At 40.8% G+C, this 19451-nt stretch overlaps 1 protein-coding gene across 5 annotated transcripts in view; it reads left to right on the top strand.

Annotated features, from left to right (window-relative positions):
• The window catches only part of enah (ENAH actin regulator), a 55791-nt gene that overhangs the window by 3986 nt on the left and 32354 nt on the right, over positions 1-19451 (top strand). Inside the window, exon 1 of one of the 5 annotated variants that reach the window (XM_058045865.1) lies at positions 8898-9046. The exons of 1 other annotated variant lie outside the window; for it this stretch is intronic. In XM_058045865.1, coding sequence (XP_057901848.1) covers positions 9033-9046 — 14 coding nt within the window. In that variant the 5' untranslated portion in view covers positions 8898-9032. Of the gene's footprint in view, positions 1-8897; positions 9047-14413; positions 15059-19451 lie in introns of those variants that run through there. 3 more of the 5 variants (XM_058045864.1, XM_058045868.1, XM_058045869.1) reach the window with 3 other exon arrangements.

The following is a 19451-nucleotide window of genomic DNA, read 5'->3' as shown; positions in this document are numbered from 1 at the left end:
TTTCATTTCATTTCATTTTATTTCATTTCATTTCATTTCATTTCATTTCATTTCATTTCATTTCATTTCATTTCATTTCATTTCATTTCATTTCATTTCATTTCATTTCATTTCATTTCATTTCATTTCATTTCATTTCATTTCATTTCATTTCATTTCATTTCATTTCATTTTTTATTTTATTTTATTTTATTTTATTTTATTTTATTTTATTTTATTTTATTTTATTTTATTTTATTTTATTTTATTTTATGAAAGCAGGAAGTGAACAAATGTAACAGTTACTGATTGTAAAAGTTCCAGATGGAGGGGTAGGATTTAATAAGCTTTGCTTCTTCCTACTCCTTTTGGACATGTGGAACTGATTATGGGATGCACTCAATTGTAATCTGATGCATGTTCAAATGAAATAAAACCATTACCATTACCATAACAAACAAAAGTGTTACTGATAGAAACAGCATTTTGCTCAGGTCTGACTAGTTCCTTCTGTGTGTTTGATTGACAGATAGCTTGTTTGTTCAACCTTTGAGTCTGCATCCTTTTCATCCTGTGGTTTTTTGGAGAGCTCTTGCCAATGACATCACCTTCCGGGAATGAGACACTGGAATGCTGTGAACTTGCAGTTTGGTGTCTAGGACATGGTCAGACCTGGCAACATGAATGTTGCAGAAGATGATTTGGTTCTGTCCGGTTGGGAACATTCAAAGAAACACTTCTGATGTTTCAGCGCGTTCGCACTTGGTTACTCTATCGAACTTCACGTTTGGCGATGTCGTAGTATAAATTACAGATCCCAAAGACAAACCGACTGATACACCATTTCTGTTTCGGGTATGTGTCTGTGTTCCGGTAAACACTACAAGTTGGTCGTCATGCTGCACCACTCTGACGAGCCGCATGCCCACGGTGCGCTCATCTGTGTGTGATTGACTATGAAGGGGTCAGCCTAGCCTAGCAGAACCAGCCAACAGTTATTCAAAGTACTCTACATACAGCCGCTATGGTTTATCTGTTTCAGACTAGCTTAACAAGTTACTTGGTTATGTTTGCACTATTTAAAAATATCCGAAAAGTAGTACAATTTCATTTGTTCAGTTGTAATTATAGTATAAACACTGGTATAAACTAATCCCTCATTTATCATGGTTAATGATAAATGACCCAACAGTGATAACTGAATTTCTGCTTAAGTTGGTTCAGTTCATTCATTCATTTTCTACCGCTTATCCTCACGAGGGTCACAGGGGGTGCTGGAGCCTATCCCAGCTGTCTTAGAGCGAGAGGCGGGGTACACCCTGGACTGGTGGTGGCCAGCCAATCACAGGGCACATATAGACAAACAACCATTCACACTCACATTCATACCTTTGGACAATTTGGAGTGGCCAATTAACCTAGCATGTTTTTGGAATGTGGGAGGAAACCGGAGTACCCGGAGAAAACCCACGCATGCACGGGAAGAACATATGCAAACTCCACACAGAGATGGCCAAGGGTGGAATCAAACTCTGGCTCACCACTCGACCACTGTGCAGCTGTGTGAGATTATATTATGTCTTATTTTCTCTTATTATGTCCACTATATTGGGTAATAGGAGTGTAAAAGTGACTATAGGGGTGTTATTTCATGCCTAGAGGGCTCTAATGTAAAAAACCCAAACATAGACAAACAACCATTCACACTCACATTCATACCTATGGACAATTTGGAGTGGCTAATTAACCTAGCATGTTTTTGGAATGTGGGAGGAAACCGGAGTACCCGGAGAAAACCCACGCATGCACGGGGAGAACATGCAAACTCGGTACGACCGTGAATGCATCATATAACTGGGTATCATCTACCTTTTGGCCCAAATTCAGCTAAGATAGGTTGGACTGAACTGAACTACAACATATTGAAATAAAAAAAAAATTATTTTCTCCTTCCATAAATCACAAAAGCAAAGCTAAAAATGTAGTCGGAAAATTCAAGTAAACAAACCCAGCTGATGGAAGTTGCAAAATAATCCCTCAGCCGGTCATAATGAATTATTCAGCACACACAGTGCTGGATGTCACTTCTACTGGAGGGGGGGGGGGGGTGTTGCATGTCTTATTTGGAGCTAAATCAATTAGCGTATAATAATTTGTCATTTTCTGGGACAATCACACCCTCTCGTTAATGCTTCTTCATGCACACCGATTATTTTAGAACTTTATTTTAGACTTTTACTTCACAATGAAAAGGAAAAGAACACCAGCGTAAACATGATGATGATGGTGGTGGCTGGGCTCCACATTACATGCATGTTCTGCCTGGCTAGCTCGTAACAAGGAAGAACAAGATAACGTTGCTTCGGGCGGAGCAACAGGTGGCTAACTTTCTGCAATCGTGGGGGGGGGGAGTTGAATGGGGGATGGGGGTGTAGATGGACAAGAATACCAACAGCACACTTGGCCTCATCATAGAGTTCACCAGCAAACACATCATTGGAGTGTCATGGGTGAATATTATTCATGAAAGAATATTCATTCATTCATTCATTTTCTACTGCTTATCCTCACGAGGGTCGCGGGGGTGCTGGAGCCTATCCCAGCTGTCTTAGAGCGAGAGGCGCGGTACACCCTGGACTGGTGGCCAGACGGTAAACATGGTTGATGACGTCTTTATACAGCAACCTTTATACAGTCTTTTCCGCTGTTTCACTCCCGCTATGCAGCCTCACCTCCATTTTTCCAATCGTCCAGCATAGCCAACGGATGCTTAAAGCTAGCAGCTGCTCCCCAGTGTTAACAATAGAGCAAGCGGCAAGCTAGAAACATAACAAGATGAACACCCATAGCTGCATACTTGCTTACGGGGTCGGTATGGCGGTATGGTGCTGGAGCCTATCCCAGCTGGGGGATACACCCTGGACCGGTACTCCGGTTTCTTCCCACATTCCAAAAACATGCTAGGTTAATTGGAGACTCCAAATTGTCCATAGGTATGAATGTGAGTGTGAATGGTTGTTTGTCTATATGTGCCCTGTGATTGGCTGGCCACCAGTCCAGGGTGTACCCCGCCTCTCGCCCGAAGACTGCTGGGATAGGCTCCAGCACCCCGCGACCCTCGTGAGGAAAAGCGGTACAAAATGAATGAATGACTATTGGAAGGAAGCTAAATGTGACTATAGGGGTGTTATTTTATGTCTAGAGGGCTCTAATAATGTTTTTTTTTATTTAGGTCATAGATGGGTTTTCTATGCTAAAACTATGAAACTGTTCCATTTAAAAAAATAAGGAAACCTACTTAACCAACCTGGACGAGTGGTTACCGCGCAGGCCTCACAGCTAGGAGACCAGAGTTCAATTCCATCTCTGTGTGGAGTTTGCATGTTCTCCCTGTGCATGCGTGGGTTTTCTCCGGGTACTCCGGTTTCCTCCCACATTCCAAAAACATACTAGGTGAAAACATTTGTGTCAGAAAATAACTGAGAACCATTGCACAAAAGTAACCTCTGGCAGTACACGTCATTGGTGGTAAGTAGTAGTAAGTAACTGGATGCTAATGCATCCTAATTCCCCAAACCTAGCCAACCAGGCTTCGTGGGTTTTGGTAATAATCCATTCCAAAGTGTAGGAATGACTGCCAACTCATGACTAAGGCTATCTGGGTTCACAGTAAACTGATATGATTTGCAAATCCATGCGTACGGGATATTATATTTCACATAAGCATATTGTCCATAACACATTCTCCTTTTTAAAAATATGATTTTCATATTTTTAATATATTTTTTCATAGAAATCTCTTCGGAGGTGTCAATTTGGAGACTAGATCGGACATGTGTGTGAGGGTACGAAAACAGGTGGCTACTCTGTTTGTCCATCTGTCTCTCCTTGTCCACAGCAGCTGTCCATCTGCTGTTTTTTTTTTTTTTGCTTATGTGGAGACTTTTTGTCGTACATTTTACCATGCACGGTGCTACTGATAACAGCTTTACACTTGTTTATCTCGACCAAAGCAGAAAAGAATACATTTGGTCCTGTTTCTCTGAGGAATTGGAAGCAGATTGTCATTGCTGATCTTGATACATTTCACATGAACAAAGCATTGGATGATATTGGCTTCAATTTGCTGTTTGTGGTTGGAATTAAAATAGAATACAGAAACATGGGAAAATGCATCTATGAACAATTTAACAATATATAAATTAGTGGGGGGGGGGTTGACACACCAACATTGGCATTGCTTGGTCTAAGCAAAGGGTGTCCAAATATTTTCCAGCTATGGCCACATGGTGAAAAATGATGACGCAAGGCCCACTTTGATATTTTGTAAAGCAACACATGTATATATGTTAAGAGGTTATACTGTATATATTTCAAGAAAAAAATTGCATCAAAGCCTATTTCCCATAATAGTATTATTAACATAATCTTCCCAAAATGTACTTGTTTTGTTTGTTTCTTATATTACTCTTTCAAAATAACCTATATGCTGTTTAAAATAGAAACATTTTGTCGTGAGTTTATTCTTTTAAAATTGTGACTTTTTTTCTCTTAGTATTTTGACTTTATTCTCGCAAAATTACAGCATTTTTGTTCAATTCTGCTGTTTTTTTTTTGTTCTTGGAAATGTTATTTTTCAAAAAACGTTGAGTAAATTGGCGACTCCAAATTTTCCATAGGTATGAATGTGAGTGTGAATGGTTGTTTGTCTATACTGTATGTGCACTGTGATTGGCTGGCCACCAGTCCAGGGTGTACCTCGCCTCTCGCCCGAAGACAGCTGGGATAGGCTCCATCATACCCCCGCGAGCCTAATGAGGATAAGCGGCATAGAAAACCAATGGATGAAATTGCTTTTTAACTATATACTACAAAAATTACTACAAAAATTACATTAGTTTTATTCACAATATTACGGGTTTATTCTCGTTAAAATTGTTAATTTTTTCTCCTTGGAATATGACTTTTTCATTTTGTTTTTCATTTTTACAATGACATGACTTTATTCACAGTATATTAAAAAAAATTGAAAAATGACAGCTTTATTTTGTTTTGTTTCTCATAATATTATCATATTTTTTTCATACTTTTTTCTTTTAATATTTCACCATTATGCTACTAAAATGATTACTTTGCACTTTGGTGTCCTGAACAAGTGAAAGGATCTGCTCCTATGAAACGAACAGTGATAACTACGCAGTGTAGTGGTCTTCCAAGCACTGTTTACTGTATTACTATTTCATTTCACACTTGTGTTTAATTCTTCATGTGTTCTGTATACAGCACGAGTGATTTAGGAGTAAACATAGGTACAGTATAAGTTGTGACCTGCACTAAACCTCCACTTACGTCACCGTTGTAGACCTGGGAGACCCCCCCGGAGACTGTCTGATGCGTTCTGTGATCATGAGTGCAGAATGAGCTGTAGAGAACTTTTTTAAAGAGTCCCGTCCGGATTCAGTCCAAGCGTGTAAAGTTGCCATCTGTGGCGGACAATAAAGGATGACATTGTGCCAAGTTCTTGCTCCCGTCTGAGCTGTAATGTGGGGCAAATTTTTTGGGGAGTGTGATCTGAATTCAAGTTGGTTGTGTTTCTTGTATTGCAGATTTGTGGAACCACGACCACTGAAACAAAGCAGGCAGATGGCAAATGACAGTTCCTGTTATTTGTTGTCATGACAGACTGGCTCCGCTCCTTATAAACATTTATGCTAGTGGTTTCATGGAAGGTGTCTTTCACTGCTTTGAATATGACTGGGAAAGTGGAAAATGAGGAAAGATAAGATGCTAACCTTTGCCACCTAAGAAACCAAAGAAATGCATAAACTTGCTAACACTGTTAGCAAAGAAGTACCGTAAATTCTGGTGCAAAAGCTGCTATTTTTTTCTTAAACTTGTGGCTTAGTGATGCGGCTAATCTACGAATAATTTAACAATTTAACAGTCTGACTCATTGTGTCATCTTACAGAGAACACTAAAATCATCACACAGCAACTTAACAAGCCACAAGTATACCTCAGAAATACGCAAACCTACACCAGTAAAATAAAAAATACAATTCCCATATACTATTGCATTCATTGGCATGCTGCAGTGACGTCAGCCTCCCTCTAGGCACTGTGCGCCACTCCTGTGGCTCCTTGTCCTCCAATGAACTACTCCTCAAGCAGTAATGCAAACCAGTATTGGTACATGTAATGTGTATTTCTTAGGTACAGTACCTTTTGAGTGTTAAGTGGCTGCGTGATGAGTTTAATGTTGTTTGTAAGATGACGCTGTGAGTCGGACTGTAATTGAGTCATGATTTCTTGTCATTAGTTGTATCATAGCTCGTGTTTTTTTTCATGTTTTCATACATGCATTGTTAAGGTAATGTTATGTAATGTCCTCTCTTATCAATGTAACGTTACATAATGTAACTTCCTGCCTGTCACCCATCCCAGCACTGGGCACCATTTACCGCAACATACACAAGCACAAGTTTTATTTATATCATAAGTAGCTTATTTGCTCTGATTATATCTACAATGTTGGGTAAAAGGAGTGTAAAGTTTGCTATAGGGGTGTTATGCCAGGTGTAGAGGGCTCTAATGTTACTGTACTCCTGCTTTTTTTGATGGTAGTGTGTAACACAGGGATGGTACTGCACATTATCAACAGGTGATGTGTTTTATTAGCGCGCCCAGAGAGAATATTCAATCAGCTTTTTATGGTTCTGACCTTAATTACTCATCTTGAGTGGCAAGGCGGTCATTCCAATATGTAGATAAGGGAGAAAGGAACCAACGCTACCAGCTTTATCACGTTGACACCGCATTATCAGACAGGACTATGCTAAAAAAAATCTTCTATCATGATACTGAACATTGTTTTGATGCAAATATTTGAAAGATTGTCACGTTTATGCAAGCTTCTCTGTCATTATCATTGTTTGATTCAAATGCTAGCTCACGAACAGTCATGTGCTCAGCCTCAGACAGAAGAGTAATCCCGTCAGGACCAATGGCCTGCTTCTCCTTACGGGAATAAAAAAGGACATCACCATAGAGACCCCACTTAAGACCTATTAGCATGAGAGGTGAGCTGAGGAGAGGAGAAAGGGGACACTGAATGAAGGGAGGGGGGAGGGACGGAGAAAGGATGCACAGTGTGGGAATGGAGGAGATGATGGAGAGGATGGGCTGGAGGGAAGTTAGTGAATGGATGGAGTGTGTGGGCTGTGGGAGAGTGCTTTAAAGGGGACGGATTATGCAAGCTTTTCACATAAAAACTAGGGATGGGCGATACTGTTGGGTATTGATCCCATACAAAGCCACTATTGCCAATACGTTTTAAGACAGGGGTCTCAAACTCAATTTACTTGGGGGGCCACTGGAGCTAGGGTCTGGGTGAGTCTGGGCCGCATCAGGTTTTCAAAAAAAAACAAAAAAAAACGCATTTATTAAAAAATTTATTTAAAAACTTTGCTTTGGTTCCAATTTTCTACAAGAAAAGCTCTGATAAAACATTCCACTGTTCTCAAATATCTTAATTTTTTATTTTTCTGCACAAAATGAGATGAAAAATAAACAAATCAAGAATAAAGAAAATCAATCAATCAGTAATAAATAAATATAATAATAATGTTCCCTGTAGACATGACAAAACACGACTATAGTCACATTTATACTCTTTTTATTTACAACATATTGCGCAACTGCAGGGTCTTGAGACACATGCTAACTCGCAAACTCGAGAGCTAGCGACCTAAACGGTAGCCTTCAAGTTATTTCCTTTAAACTTAAAAAAGCCAAAAACTTACCACTTCCACACGGATAGGGAGGATAACTATTAACAGTTATTTAACCTTTAACATGAACATTAATCAAACGTAATCATTTTTTCTGGGTACATGATACCATACAGCATCCATATCAAACTTGCACGGGCCGCACTAACATTAAACTTTCATATCAAGGTGGGGGCCTCAAACTAGTGTCCTGTGGGCTACATTTGGCCCGCGGGTCGCGTGTTTGAGACCCCTGTTTTAAGATCATTGCATGATATTGTTATATTGAGACAATGTAAAAATAATACAATTATTTCCTTTTATTACATCTAGCATAGAGTTATTTTAGCAAGATAAAGTGAATAGTGCAAAATATTTTAAAAAAACAAAACAAAAAAACAAGTCACCTAGTGACTGTCTCGAGTTATTTTCAGGTCAAACGGCTTTAGACAAAACAAAAAGAGATTAGACCAGGGGTCTCAAACACGCGGCCCGCGGGCCAAATGTGGCCCGTAGGACACTAGCTTGAGTTTTTTGACAGATGAAAATATTTTTCTCTTGCTCCGATAACTTTTTCCTGAACTTGCCTCGTAAAACAGTGAAGCTTCCCAAAACCAGAGCCATCCCAAACTTCTTTCAGGGCTCACTTCCAAATGCGTGAACCTCATTATCTGAAACTTTGGCATGGTTTAACATGAGAATACAACATTCTAACTACATTTATAGGGCAGAAAAAGTGGAAAAAGCATAATAAGTTGACTTTAATGTACTTGCCCGTCTTTAATGTTTAATGTGCTTGAGGAAGAAAAGTTCCCCAAGAACTTTTATGGAGTCTGTGGCATTATCAATTGTTTGCTTGTGTTGTTAACGATTGTATCATCTGGATGGAATGAACAGACTTGGTACTGGTGGCTCCCGACAAATCCCTCCGGATAATCCTGGCTGATGATGCATGCAGGTCACAATATCTATTTTTGGTGAAGAGGAGAGTTACACCCCCCCCCCCCCCCCTTGCCACTCCACTTTTAGCCCCCGACTCCAACGAGGTGAACGAGTGTGGGTGGGTGTGCGACTGTGCGCCCTCCCACTATCACTGTCGGCCTAAAGGCCACTCGCTTCCCCCCCCCCCCCCCCTCCCTTCGTCTGAAGTCCGCCAGTCGGTCGTCCACACTGCCAAGGAGTCTGTCGACGAAGTGGAGGCCTCAAAGAATCCGGACAAACACTTTCGACAACACATTTTTGTTGTAAGCGGAGGTGGTGGATTCGCCCGTGGTTGTTGCCAAGATGACTCGTGACTCGTAAGTTTCTGGTTGCTCACTTGGAGTTATTATTGGATGGCGGGATCGAGTGATGTAGGTCACAAATGAAGGAACTGCTTAATCTGCTATAAATCAAACTGTTCCCTATTTACAGTATTAAGTATTAGGTTTACAGTGTATAACACTGACGTATATTAAAGGCCGGTTTATGAGAATTATCCGTTTAGGTCAACCAACTCGAGTCCTATTCCACAGAATCGGTGCAATTTGTTTGTTTTAACTCTCTAAATCTTAAATTTCAGCGGTAAATCTGATATAGATGCATTCAACTACGCCCATCTCGCTTACTGAGAACACTAAATTCATCACACAGCATCTCAACACTCCAAAAGTATACTTCACATTAAACTACGCCCATCTCAGGCGACTATTTCATTTTGTGTACGTTTCAGAAGCCGAGATGACTCCTTTTTGAAGTAACAGGACTAGAATTAGCAAGTCCATGGTATTTACGCTAAGGGCCTGCATCTTAGCTTTGTATTATTTATATGAACTTTTTCCAGTTTTATGGAAAGGAAAATAGTCAATCACAAGCTATAAGAGCTTGTCAGCCCATAGGAAATCTCAGGAGTTCATTATATATAACAGTATAACAATATAACAGTCACGGTGTCGTGACTTACTGAGAACACTAAATTCATCACACAGCATCTTAACACTCCAAAAGTATACCTCAGAAATGTACAAGCATATAGAGATACAAGTTTAAAATGGAAATAGTTTTCCCATTGCGTATTAGCAACACATTGATTGGGGCGCTGCAATGACGTCAGCCTCCTTTACCCGGAGGGGGTAATTTTAGGGTAATGCAGTGGTTTTCAGTTATCTTCTGTCATGCCCCCACAGGGGACAAATGTTTTCGCAACCCCCCAATTTACCCCGCGAGAGGCTGGGGTACACCCTGGAATGGTGGCCAGCCAATCACAGGGCACATATAGACAAACAACCATTCACACTCACATTCATACCTATGGACAATTTGGAGTCGCCAATTAACTTAGCATGTTTTTGGAATGTGGGAGGAAACCGGAGTACCCGGAGAAAACCCACGCATGCACGGGGAGAACATGCAAACTCCACACAGAGATGGCCGAGGGTGGAATTGAACCCTGGTCTCCTAGCTGTGAGGTCTGTGCGCTAACCACTCGACCGCTGTGCAGCCTTCAGCCAAATGTGCTATGGGAAAATCAAAATAGTTTTTTAACTCGTATATTTCTTAGCTACCCTTAGAGTGTAAAGTTGCTGTGTGATGAATATAGTGTTCTTAGTAAGATGACATTGTGAGTCAGACTGAGTCTGCAGCCCCGAGTCAAACTGCATGTTGAGTACAATTAATGTGTACATGTTGGTGGGTCTGGACTAGTATTGAAAGTAGTCCCCGTCTCTCACGTCCCCCCCGCTCCCCGACCTGAAGTAACATCTCATTCATTCATTATTTGCAGCACCTCTTTTTAAAGGGCTATTTCTTTCACCAGATGAGGAGCTGTTATATTTATAGAACAGCTGTGACTCTCCTAGTCCTCCCAGTCCAATCAGAAGGAGCTTCTTACTTGGGTACACGATAGCAGTCATCACACACCATGTGGTGATGGGCTGTTTTTCTCCTTCATTGCCTCCAAAGTGGCTGTAATTTCCTAAAGGAGCTGTGGAGCAGAGAAAACATTAAAGCGTTCTTCGTTTTTAGACTCGTTCCCTCAGGTTACGGTGAAAGCGTATGCTGTGTTGGCCTCCGTGATGGTGCTTTTTTTCTACTTTTGGACTATTTCTCCTTTGACACTTTCACAGTCTTTTTCACATGACTTGAGCATTTATACTTGTGTGCTTTGCAGTACAATATGTACTGCAGTGTGGGGAGAAATGAGTCTCGGGTGTTAAACATCACGCTGCAGGCCCAGTGTTGCGAATAAGCTTTCACACAAGCGCACCGTCCTTTGCGTTTTTGGCGGAGCCAAAATATTTTTCACAGCGCATGGCCTCCATTTGGATGCTCAAGGATGGTTTAAATAAAATTGCAGATGGAACACGGCTACAAAGAACATCATTTCACAATCATTTTTTAATTGAAGTAATATCCGTGAAGTAGGATTCAATATAAATAAATTGAATATTTTTGTAGTTAAAACATAGAAAACTCGTGTAAGACTTCATAAATACATTTAAACATCATTAAAGCCCTGTAGATATGAAATAACACCCTATAAGTCACCTTTACGCCATATTGCGCAGGATACGGGATCACGGCAGTGACACAACTAGCATAGCGAGCTGCTGAGCTAACTAGTTAGCCTTTCCAATTTAGATGAAGGACAAAATAAGAAGTCCAAACTTACCACTTCCACACAGAATGGGAGGTGATGTTTCTCAAACATGTATTTATATATCACTTTTAAACACATTTTTTAAAAGGGGAACTGCATATTTCTTTCTTTTTCTGTGCATTATAACAAGAGAATTGACTTGGCATCAGCTAGCTCACAATGCACATCATTGGGATTTACTAAAAAAAAACCTCTAACATTTTATCAATTGATATATCACTTTTAAACACATTTTTTAAAAGGGGAACTGCCAATTTCTTTCCTTTTCTGTGCATTGTAACAGGAGAATTGACTTTGTATGAGCTAGCTCACAATGCACATCATTGGGATTTACTAAAAAAAAACACCTATAAGATTTTATCAATTGATATATCACTTTTAAACACATTTTTTAAAAGGGGAACTGCCAATTTCTTTCCTTTTCTGTGCATTATAAGAAGAGAATTGACTTTGTATGAGCTAGCTCACATGCACATCATTGGGATTTACTAAAAAAAACATCTAAGATTTTATCAATTGATATATCACTTTTAAGCACATTTTTTAAAAGAGGAACTGCATATTTCTTTCCTTTTCTGTGCATTATAACAAGAGAATTGACTTGGTATGAGCTAGCTCACAATGCACATCATTGAGATTTAACATTTTATCATTTGATATATCACTTTTAAACACATTTTTAAAAGGGGAACTGCCAATTTCTTTCCTTTTCTGTGCATTATAAGAAGAGAATTGACTTTGTATGAGCTAGCTCACAATGGACGTCATTGGGATTTACTAAAAAAAAAAACCTCTAACATTTTATCAATTGATATATCACTTTTAAACACATTTTTATAAAAGGGGAACTGCCAATTTCTTTCCTTTTCTGTGCATTATAAGAAGAGAATTGACTTTGTATGAGCTAGCTCACAATGCACTTCATTGGGATTTACTAAAAAAAACCCTCTAACATTTTATCATTTGATATATCACTTTTAAACACATTTTTAAAATCAATCCTTCTATCCGTCCATCATCTATATATCCATCCAGGAAACCCAACTTATATATGGAGCCAGAAATGGCACCATACTAAGTCCTATACTGTGCATCTGTCAAACTCGCCCTGCAGGGCGAATTCACCCGGCAACAATGACATAATTGTCCAGATGGGACAGCAGAGAAAAGGCAGGTCATATGACAGCAACACAGAGCTAGCGCTGATATCGAGAATTGAAGGGTCATGCTGCATGCATGCTCCGAGGCCTGGAAGACGGATATTTCAGATTTATTATTAGCAATGAAACTGAGTGATCAGGAATACTTTTTAGGATGAAGCAGAGATCCCACCCACGTGAGCTTTGTCAGCAGTCAGTGATCAGTAGTTCCCAGCTGGATCATGTGTAATAACGTCCATTTTATTATCCAACAGTTGATGGAAGTACACAATGGGTGACTTTTTTGTGCTTTTATATTTTGATTGATGTATCTGTCAAAACAATATTCCAAAAAGAAGTGTCTATTCACATGCCACCTGTTGTGTAAGAACAATAGGTCTGCAGTTTTGGTGCACCTGCTTGTTACTTAATACGCAACCTATTTGTTGAGCTCACCCCTAGAGACGTGTGGTACATTTGGGGATCTATGTCGCTTTCAGCAACAGGTCTGTGGTGGGGTCTGATATGTTATACTGGTTAGGGGTTGAGGTCGAGGGTTTTGAGGCAGGTTAGGTTTTGTGGTAGTTGTTAAGATTAGGGTTACTGTCTAGGGCTAGGACAAGAGGTTATGGGTTGGGGTTAGTGTTTTGGGTCAGGCTTAGGTTTGTGTTAGGGCTAGGAGTTCGAGGTTAGAGTTGGGGTTGGGGTTTGTGTTAGGTTTTAGGATTAAGGTTACTGTGTAAGTCTAAGACAAGAGGTTATGGGTTGGGGTTTGTGGTAGGTGTTAAGATTAGGGTTACTGTCTAGGCTAGGACAAGAGGTTATGGGTTGGGGTTAGTGTTTTGGGTCAGGCTTAGGTTTGTGTTAGGGCTAGGAGTTTGAGGTTAGAGTTGGGGTTTGTGGTAGGTGTTAAGATTAGGGTTACTGTCTAGGGCTAGGACAAGAGGTTATGGGTTGGGGTTGGTGTTTTGGGTCAGGCTTAAGTTTGTGTTAGGGCTCGGAGTTCGAGGTTAGAGTTGGGGTTTGTGGTAGGTGTTAGGATTAAGGTTACTGTTTAGGGCTAGGACAAGAGGTTGGGTTAGTGTTTTGGGTCAGGCTTAGTTTTGTGTTAGGGCTAGGAGTTCAAGGTTAGAGTTGGGGTTTGTGTTTGGTGTTAGGATTAAGGTTACTGTCTAGGGCTAGGACAAGAGGTTATGGGTTGGGGTTAGTGTTTTGGGTCAGGCTTAGGTTTGTGTTAGGGCTAGGAGTTCGAGGTTAGAGTTGGGGTTGGGGTTTGTGTTCGGTGTTAGGATTAAGGTTACTGTCTAAGGCTAGGACAAGAGGTTGGGTTAGTGTTTTGGGTCAGGCTTAGGTTTGTGTTAGGGCTAGGAGTTTGAGGTTAGAGTTGGGGTTTGTGGTAGGTGTTAGGATTAGGGCGAGAGGTTATGGGTTAGTGTTTTGGTTTGGTGTTAGGTTAGGGTTGGTTGTTGGGTTTACGGTTAGAGGGTTAAGGTTATCCTTTACAGCAACCGAGTTGTCCTTGGCCCCATTGGATCAATTGGACCCTTTGACCAATGGTTTCATTGTCGTCTGTCCACCGTCCAAAGGGATTCAAAACATTGATCACGGTTTTGTTCAGATCATATTCGATTTGTTTTTTTTTTTTTTAAAGATCTCAACATTGACCAAACATGATTTCTCTTGACTTTAATCAACAACCAATGAAAAGGATATATGAACAAAGTCAAATAAGCACAGAAGATCTCATCCCGCTAGTATCGACTCGATACGGATACTACCCTTGGTGTCAATACTATATTTGGATGGATCCAGTAAGAGATAGAGGGAGAAAGAACCGAGTTAGAGATGCATGGAGAGGAGGGGGGGGGGGGGTATCAGTGAACGGACGCAACGCGAGTTAGCTTAGCAGAAGAAGAAAACACAAGACACAGTCTCTCCCCATTGCCCTTTTTTTGGATCTTCCCCTGGGCTGTGTGGTTCAACCTGCGGTGATTTCCCTGTAACAGCTTCCCTCTTGTCAGGGAGCCCCCGAGAGCACCAGAGCCTGTTGCCTGGATACCCGTCTGCTGTAGCGGCTGCAGTGAGAAAGCCAGGATTTAACTGTCTGTTGCTGCCACCGGGAAAAAAAAAAGCATCGCCGGCCGACTCTTGGCTCGCTTTGATTCCTCACTCGCTGGCTTGACACTGCTGACACGGCACGTATGAATATGCAAGGAATTCCCCCTGATAACCGCGGCGCCCGGCATTAATGATGAAGAGGAGAGTTTGGTAGGAGGGAGGGGAATCCACAGATTACCCCGCATACCCAACGCAAAGGGGAAGGTCTGTCCATGACGGGGGTCGCCATCGGGAGCGAGGTTTGTCGTGTATTAGCAACCGAAGCTGGGGGAGGACGGGCGAGGAGTGGGTGAAGCAGAAAGTGGAAGGTTGCGGTGTGGAGCCATGCAGATCCAGTCGTCGGGTCTACTTTGCAAAGCCTCCGCAAGCGTCCACAACCAAAGATGTGCACTGGCGTCTAAAATGGAAATTCATCGGTATGTACCTGTTGTCATCAAAATATTTGTGTATTTGCTATTATTTTGCGTACAATGTTCTTTCACGCTGCTCTTCTATGGGTTTGGTTTTTTTTGGAGACCAAAAAATTTGACAAAACGAAACTCTTCTTTTGTACTACTTTAGAGTTTATTCCGGTTTGAATGACTACAGTGGATTCTTTCACATTTGCTATTCCACAAAAAACATTGAAGACATGCTAATATAGCTAAGATGTGCTAGCATAAACGTACCACTGTTTACACCACTCTACAATTGGATGTTTTTTGACAAGCGTTGATATTTCACACTTTGTTTGACTGTCTTTAAACGCTGCGGTTTTTTTGTGCGTCAGACGCAAAAGTAAAATTTAGAATAATTTGTGTCTCATTACATTGCGCTTTGAATTTTGCAGAGTCACTCTATCATGGTTTTTCCAAAATATATAAATTAATTAGCCCCCAAAGACGTCTTTTATGTTTTCTTGTCGGGCACACTTTGTCAGAGGCTCAAAAGAGCTGAGAAGCCGGGATTGGGAGCACCACGTGGACACAAATTGTGTCCGAAATTAATGTACCTTTCCCGGCAAGAGCATGCTGCTTCTGAGGCCAGCAACAGTTTGGCGAATATTTCACGTTCATGTTCATAAAAACAGACATTTTTATGGGCATATTTTTACCAGTTGCTGGTGGTCCTGGAATGCAACCCCCATGAAAAGTGGGTATGTACTGTATTTGGTTGGGATTATGTTACAGTTAATATGATTCAGACATGCTTATGAGATAACTTGGAAATATTTACACAATTTCACGAAGGGTTTAGGCGCTAATGCACACCGAAAGCTTGCTTGCCAACCGCCAATAAACAACAGAAGAAGAAAAACACCACGAAGAAGAACGCACCCTGACAACTTTCCATTTGAGCGGGTACAAGATACCTCAATCAGATTGGGGAAACAAATATTCCACCCCTGGGAAAATCCCATTATATGTTCAGTCGGATTGCTTCGGATTTGCTTCTCAAAACGATATGCATTCAAAAGAGTAATACAGAAAAGTCAGACCTCATCATCGGGTACTGGAACAGCAGAAGTCTTCAAAAATATTTTTCCTCTGTATTGGACATGTAGGAATGTAATCCTCCATGTTTTCTGGCAAATTCCGTTCCAAATTTATAGCCAATATGGCAAAAATTACACCATTTCCTAATAGCAATGTCCGTGACAGGATGATGCAGAAACGTTTTTGTTGGTTCAGCCCAGATAATTACAAGTTGGCACAATTTTTAAGATATTTTTTTTTAGGACAATAACAGTCTAGCTCTCCTGGTTAAAATATGTAAATAGACAAATAAGAGGATAATATGAAAGCAATGTGTCGCCATTGTTTACACAAATGCTAAGCGGTTTTATGTTCTACACTTTGTTCCCAAACTGTGACCTTAAAGCCGAAGTATGTACCGAACCATGATTATGGCGTGCCGTTGCATTCTTAGTAAGAAAAAAAAAATTATCCTGGAAGTTGTTCCTCTACGAGCTTCCCAGGGATTTGTCTTCTGTTGGTGGTTCTCCCTGAGGGCTTGGTTTAGATACAGATTACCTACATTGCTGACTTCCACATTTATCAGCTCCTCTAACAGAAAGCAGTAATTGTTGGTTCGGTTCAGTTCCACACAAGGATTTCAGTTTTCATGTAGTCCAGACCCCTTATGTTTGTGAATGTGCCTCCTGTGCCTGTGTGAAAGGTAAACGTGGTTTCACCCTCGTTAAAGCTACCAGTCTGCCACTTAACACACAACCTCTACTCTCAACCTCTGAAACACCCTCCAAAGGCTGACTTCTGTGCACGGTGCCATTGCATCATTAACACGCACCGTGACCCGACACCTTTTGTGAGCTCATAAGATGGACTTTGTTCTGCTGACGTGTGCTTTGCATAATCGGCCCTCATAGTTTTTTGGCAACATTTATTTATGGTAATGGTTTTATTTCATTTGAACATGCATCAGATTACAATTGAATGCATCCCATAATCAGTTCCCAGTTCCACATGTCCAAAAGGAGTAGGAAGAAGCAAAGCTTATTAAATCCTACCCCTCCATCTGGTACTTTTACAATCAGTAACTGTTACATTTGTTCACTTCCTGCTTTCCGAATATATTTTTTTATTAAAAAAATATTTTATGAATTTTTGTTCTTTTAGTTTTATTTAATTTTTTATTTTTTGTCACGTACCGAAGTACGAGGTCATATGAGCATCCAATGCCATAATGCGTACCATAGTAAGTGTCATGACTGGTTCAAGACTCTTCATCCTTGTATTTAGCAAACATCAACTGCTTGTATTGTTTCTTGAATTGGCTCATCGTTGTGCATTGTTTGATTTCCTTACTCAATCCATTCCATAGTTTGATTCCACATACTGAAATGCTATGGCTAGCATAACGTAGTCCTAGCATAGAAGTGTTTCAAATGTACATCATATTTCTCCTCACTTCGAGAAGTATTGGATGACATTTTTAGCTAATTGCTTATTTTTAGCCTTATGCATTATTTTAGCTGTTTGACGATGAACTATATCAGCAAGTTGAAGTATTTGTCATTTTAGAAATAAGGAGCATATTTTCTGAATTATCCTTACTGACCTTTTTTGCAGTACATTTAGCGAGTGACATGTGTTGTAGTTTGCACCAGTAAGTCAACATTACACTTCCAATAGTTGGACAAAGTGTTATCGTCAGTGAAAGGTTGCAACCGGCTTGTTGTGCTCTGCGGGAGGTGATTCCATCACTACTTGTTGCAGTGGAGGCCATAAAATCCACACCAACCTGGGGGCTGATTTGTCTGGGGAGCGATCTCTTGATTGAGCTAATGCTTCACTTCATTCAATCCACGGGGATTCTTTGAATTAGCGCTATCGACTTATTTAACAAGCCTCCTGCTTAAATAAAGCGGTTTACGGTCATCAGGTAATCACCAGGCTGTGATGTCAATCATTTAGAAAAAAAACGGCACTCAAACGGTGATCACCGGGTGTGTGTTGTGTGTCGCCGGAGAGCCTGTGTTGCGTTTATGTGTTTATTGTCCTGCCACACACTTATTCATTCCCACACCATGGCTGTTGTTCATATTCTTAGCTACTATATTATATTTAGACACTTCTGGTGAGTTGTTGTCACACCTGAAGTGCCCCCCCCCCCTTTCTCGATCATGCAATCATGTGTTTGTCTTTTTCCTTCCTGCCATCTGAATGAGGCGATGACTCATACTTGAGAGTGGAGGGTATTTTCTCATCAAATGTCTTCCAACTGATTCAAAAATTGGCAGCCTTAACCGCGTTTTTATGAAAATCTATGTACCTTCATAGCATCATAACATTTTTTTTTTTTTAGATTTGTAGCCGCTTTTGCTTCATGCAAAGACTAAAATACTCCATCAGGAATACCTCGGTCAAAACTGAATTATGTAATTTGTTTTGCATACCACTTTAGAGACCTATAAATGTAGTTAGGATGTTGTATTCTCCGACTGCACGGTGGAAGAGTGGTTAGAGCGCACGGCACACAACTAGGAGACCCGAGTTCAATTCCACCCTCGGGCATCTCTGTGTGGAGTTTGCATGCGTGGGTTTGTGCTGGAGCCTACCCCAGCTGGAGGAACTGCTTTCAACTGGTTGAAGTCCTATTTGTCTGGTCGCTTACAGTTTGCATCTATTGGTAATAATGTGTAGCAAAATTGGTCATGGTGTCCCACAGGGATCCGTGCCTTGACCAGTACTGTTAGGTCTTTACATGGTTCCATGCAGCAGTACAATTTGTGAATTCATTCATTTTCTACCGCTTATCTTCACAAGGGTCGCAGGGGTGCTGGAGCCTATCCCAGCTGTCTTCAGGCGAGAGGTGGAGTACACCCTGGACTGGTGGCCAGCCAATCACAGGGCACATATAGACAAACAACCATTCACACTCACATTCATACCTATGGACAATTTGGAGTGGCTAATTAACCTAGCATGTTTTTGGAATGTGGGAGGAAACCGGAGTACCTGGAGAAAACCCACGCATGCACAGGGAGAACATGCAAACTCCACACATTAGATGGCCGAGGGTGGAATTGAACCCTGGTTTCCTAGCTGTGAGGTCTGCGCGCTAACCACTCGTCCACCGTGCAGCCCGCTAAAGTTTCAGATAATTAGTTTTTTTTTTTTGCGCATTTGGAAGTGAGTCCTGATCCTGTTTGTAATTTTGGGAGTATAAGACAAGAAAATATCAGAATGTTGAAAAATATCGAAATATGGCTTCTCATCAAAGCCATGACAGGTCGCTGACGTCATCATTCTTAAAAAGTAGTGGATTGCTAGTTTATAAAAAAAATGAAAAAATGAGCGGGCGTTTTCA

This window comes from Doryrhamphus excisus, chromosome 1 (assembly GCF_030265055.1).
Source record: "Doryrhamphus excisus isolate RoL2022-K1 chromosome 1, RoL_Dexc_1.0, whole genome shotgun sequence".
In the NCBI taxonomy this organism is placed as follows: domain Eukaryota; kingdom Metazoa; phylum Chordata; class Actinopteri; order Syngnathiformes; family Syngnathidae; genus Doryrhamphus; species Doryrhamphus excisus.
This window is presented reverse-complemented; position numbering and strand designations above follow the sequence as displayed.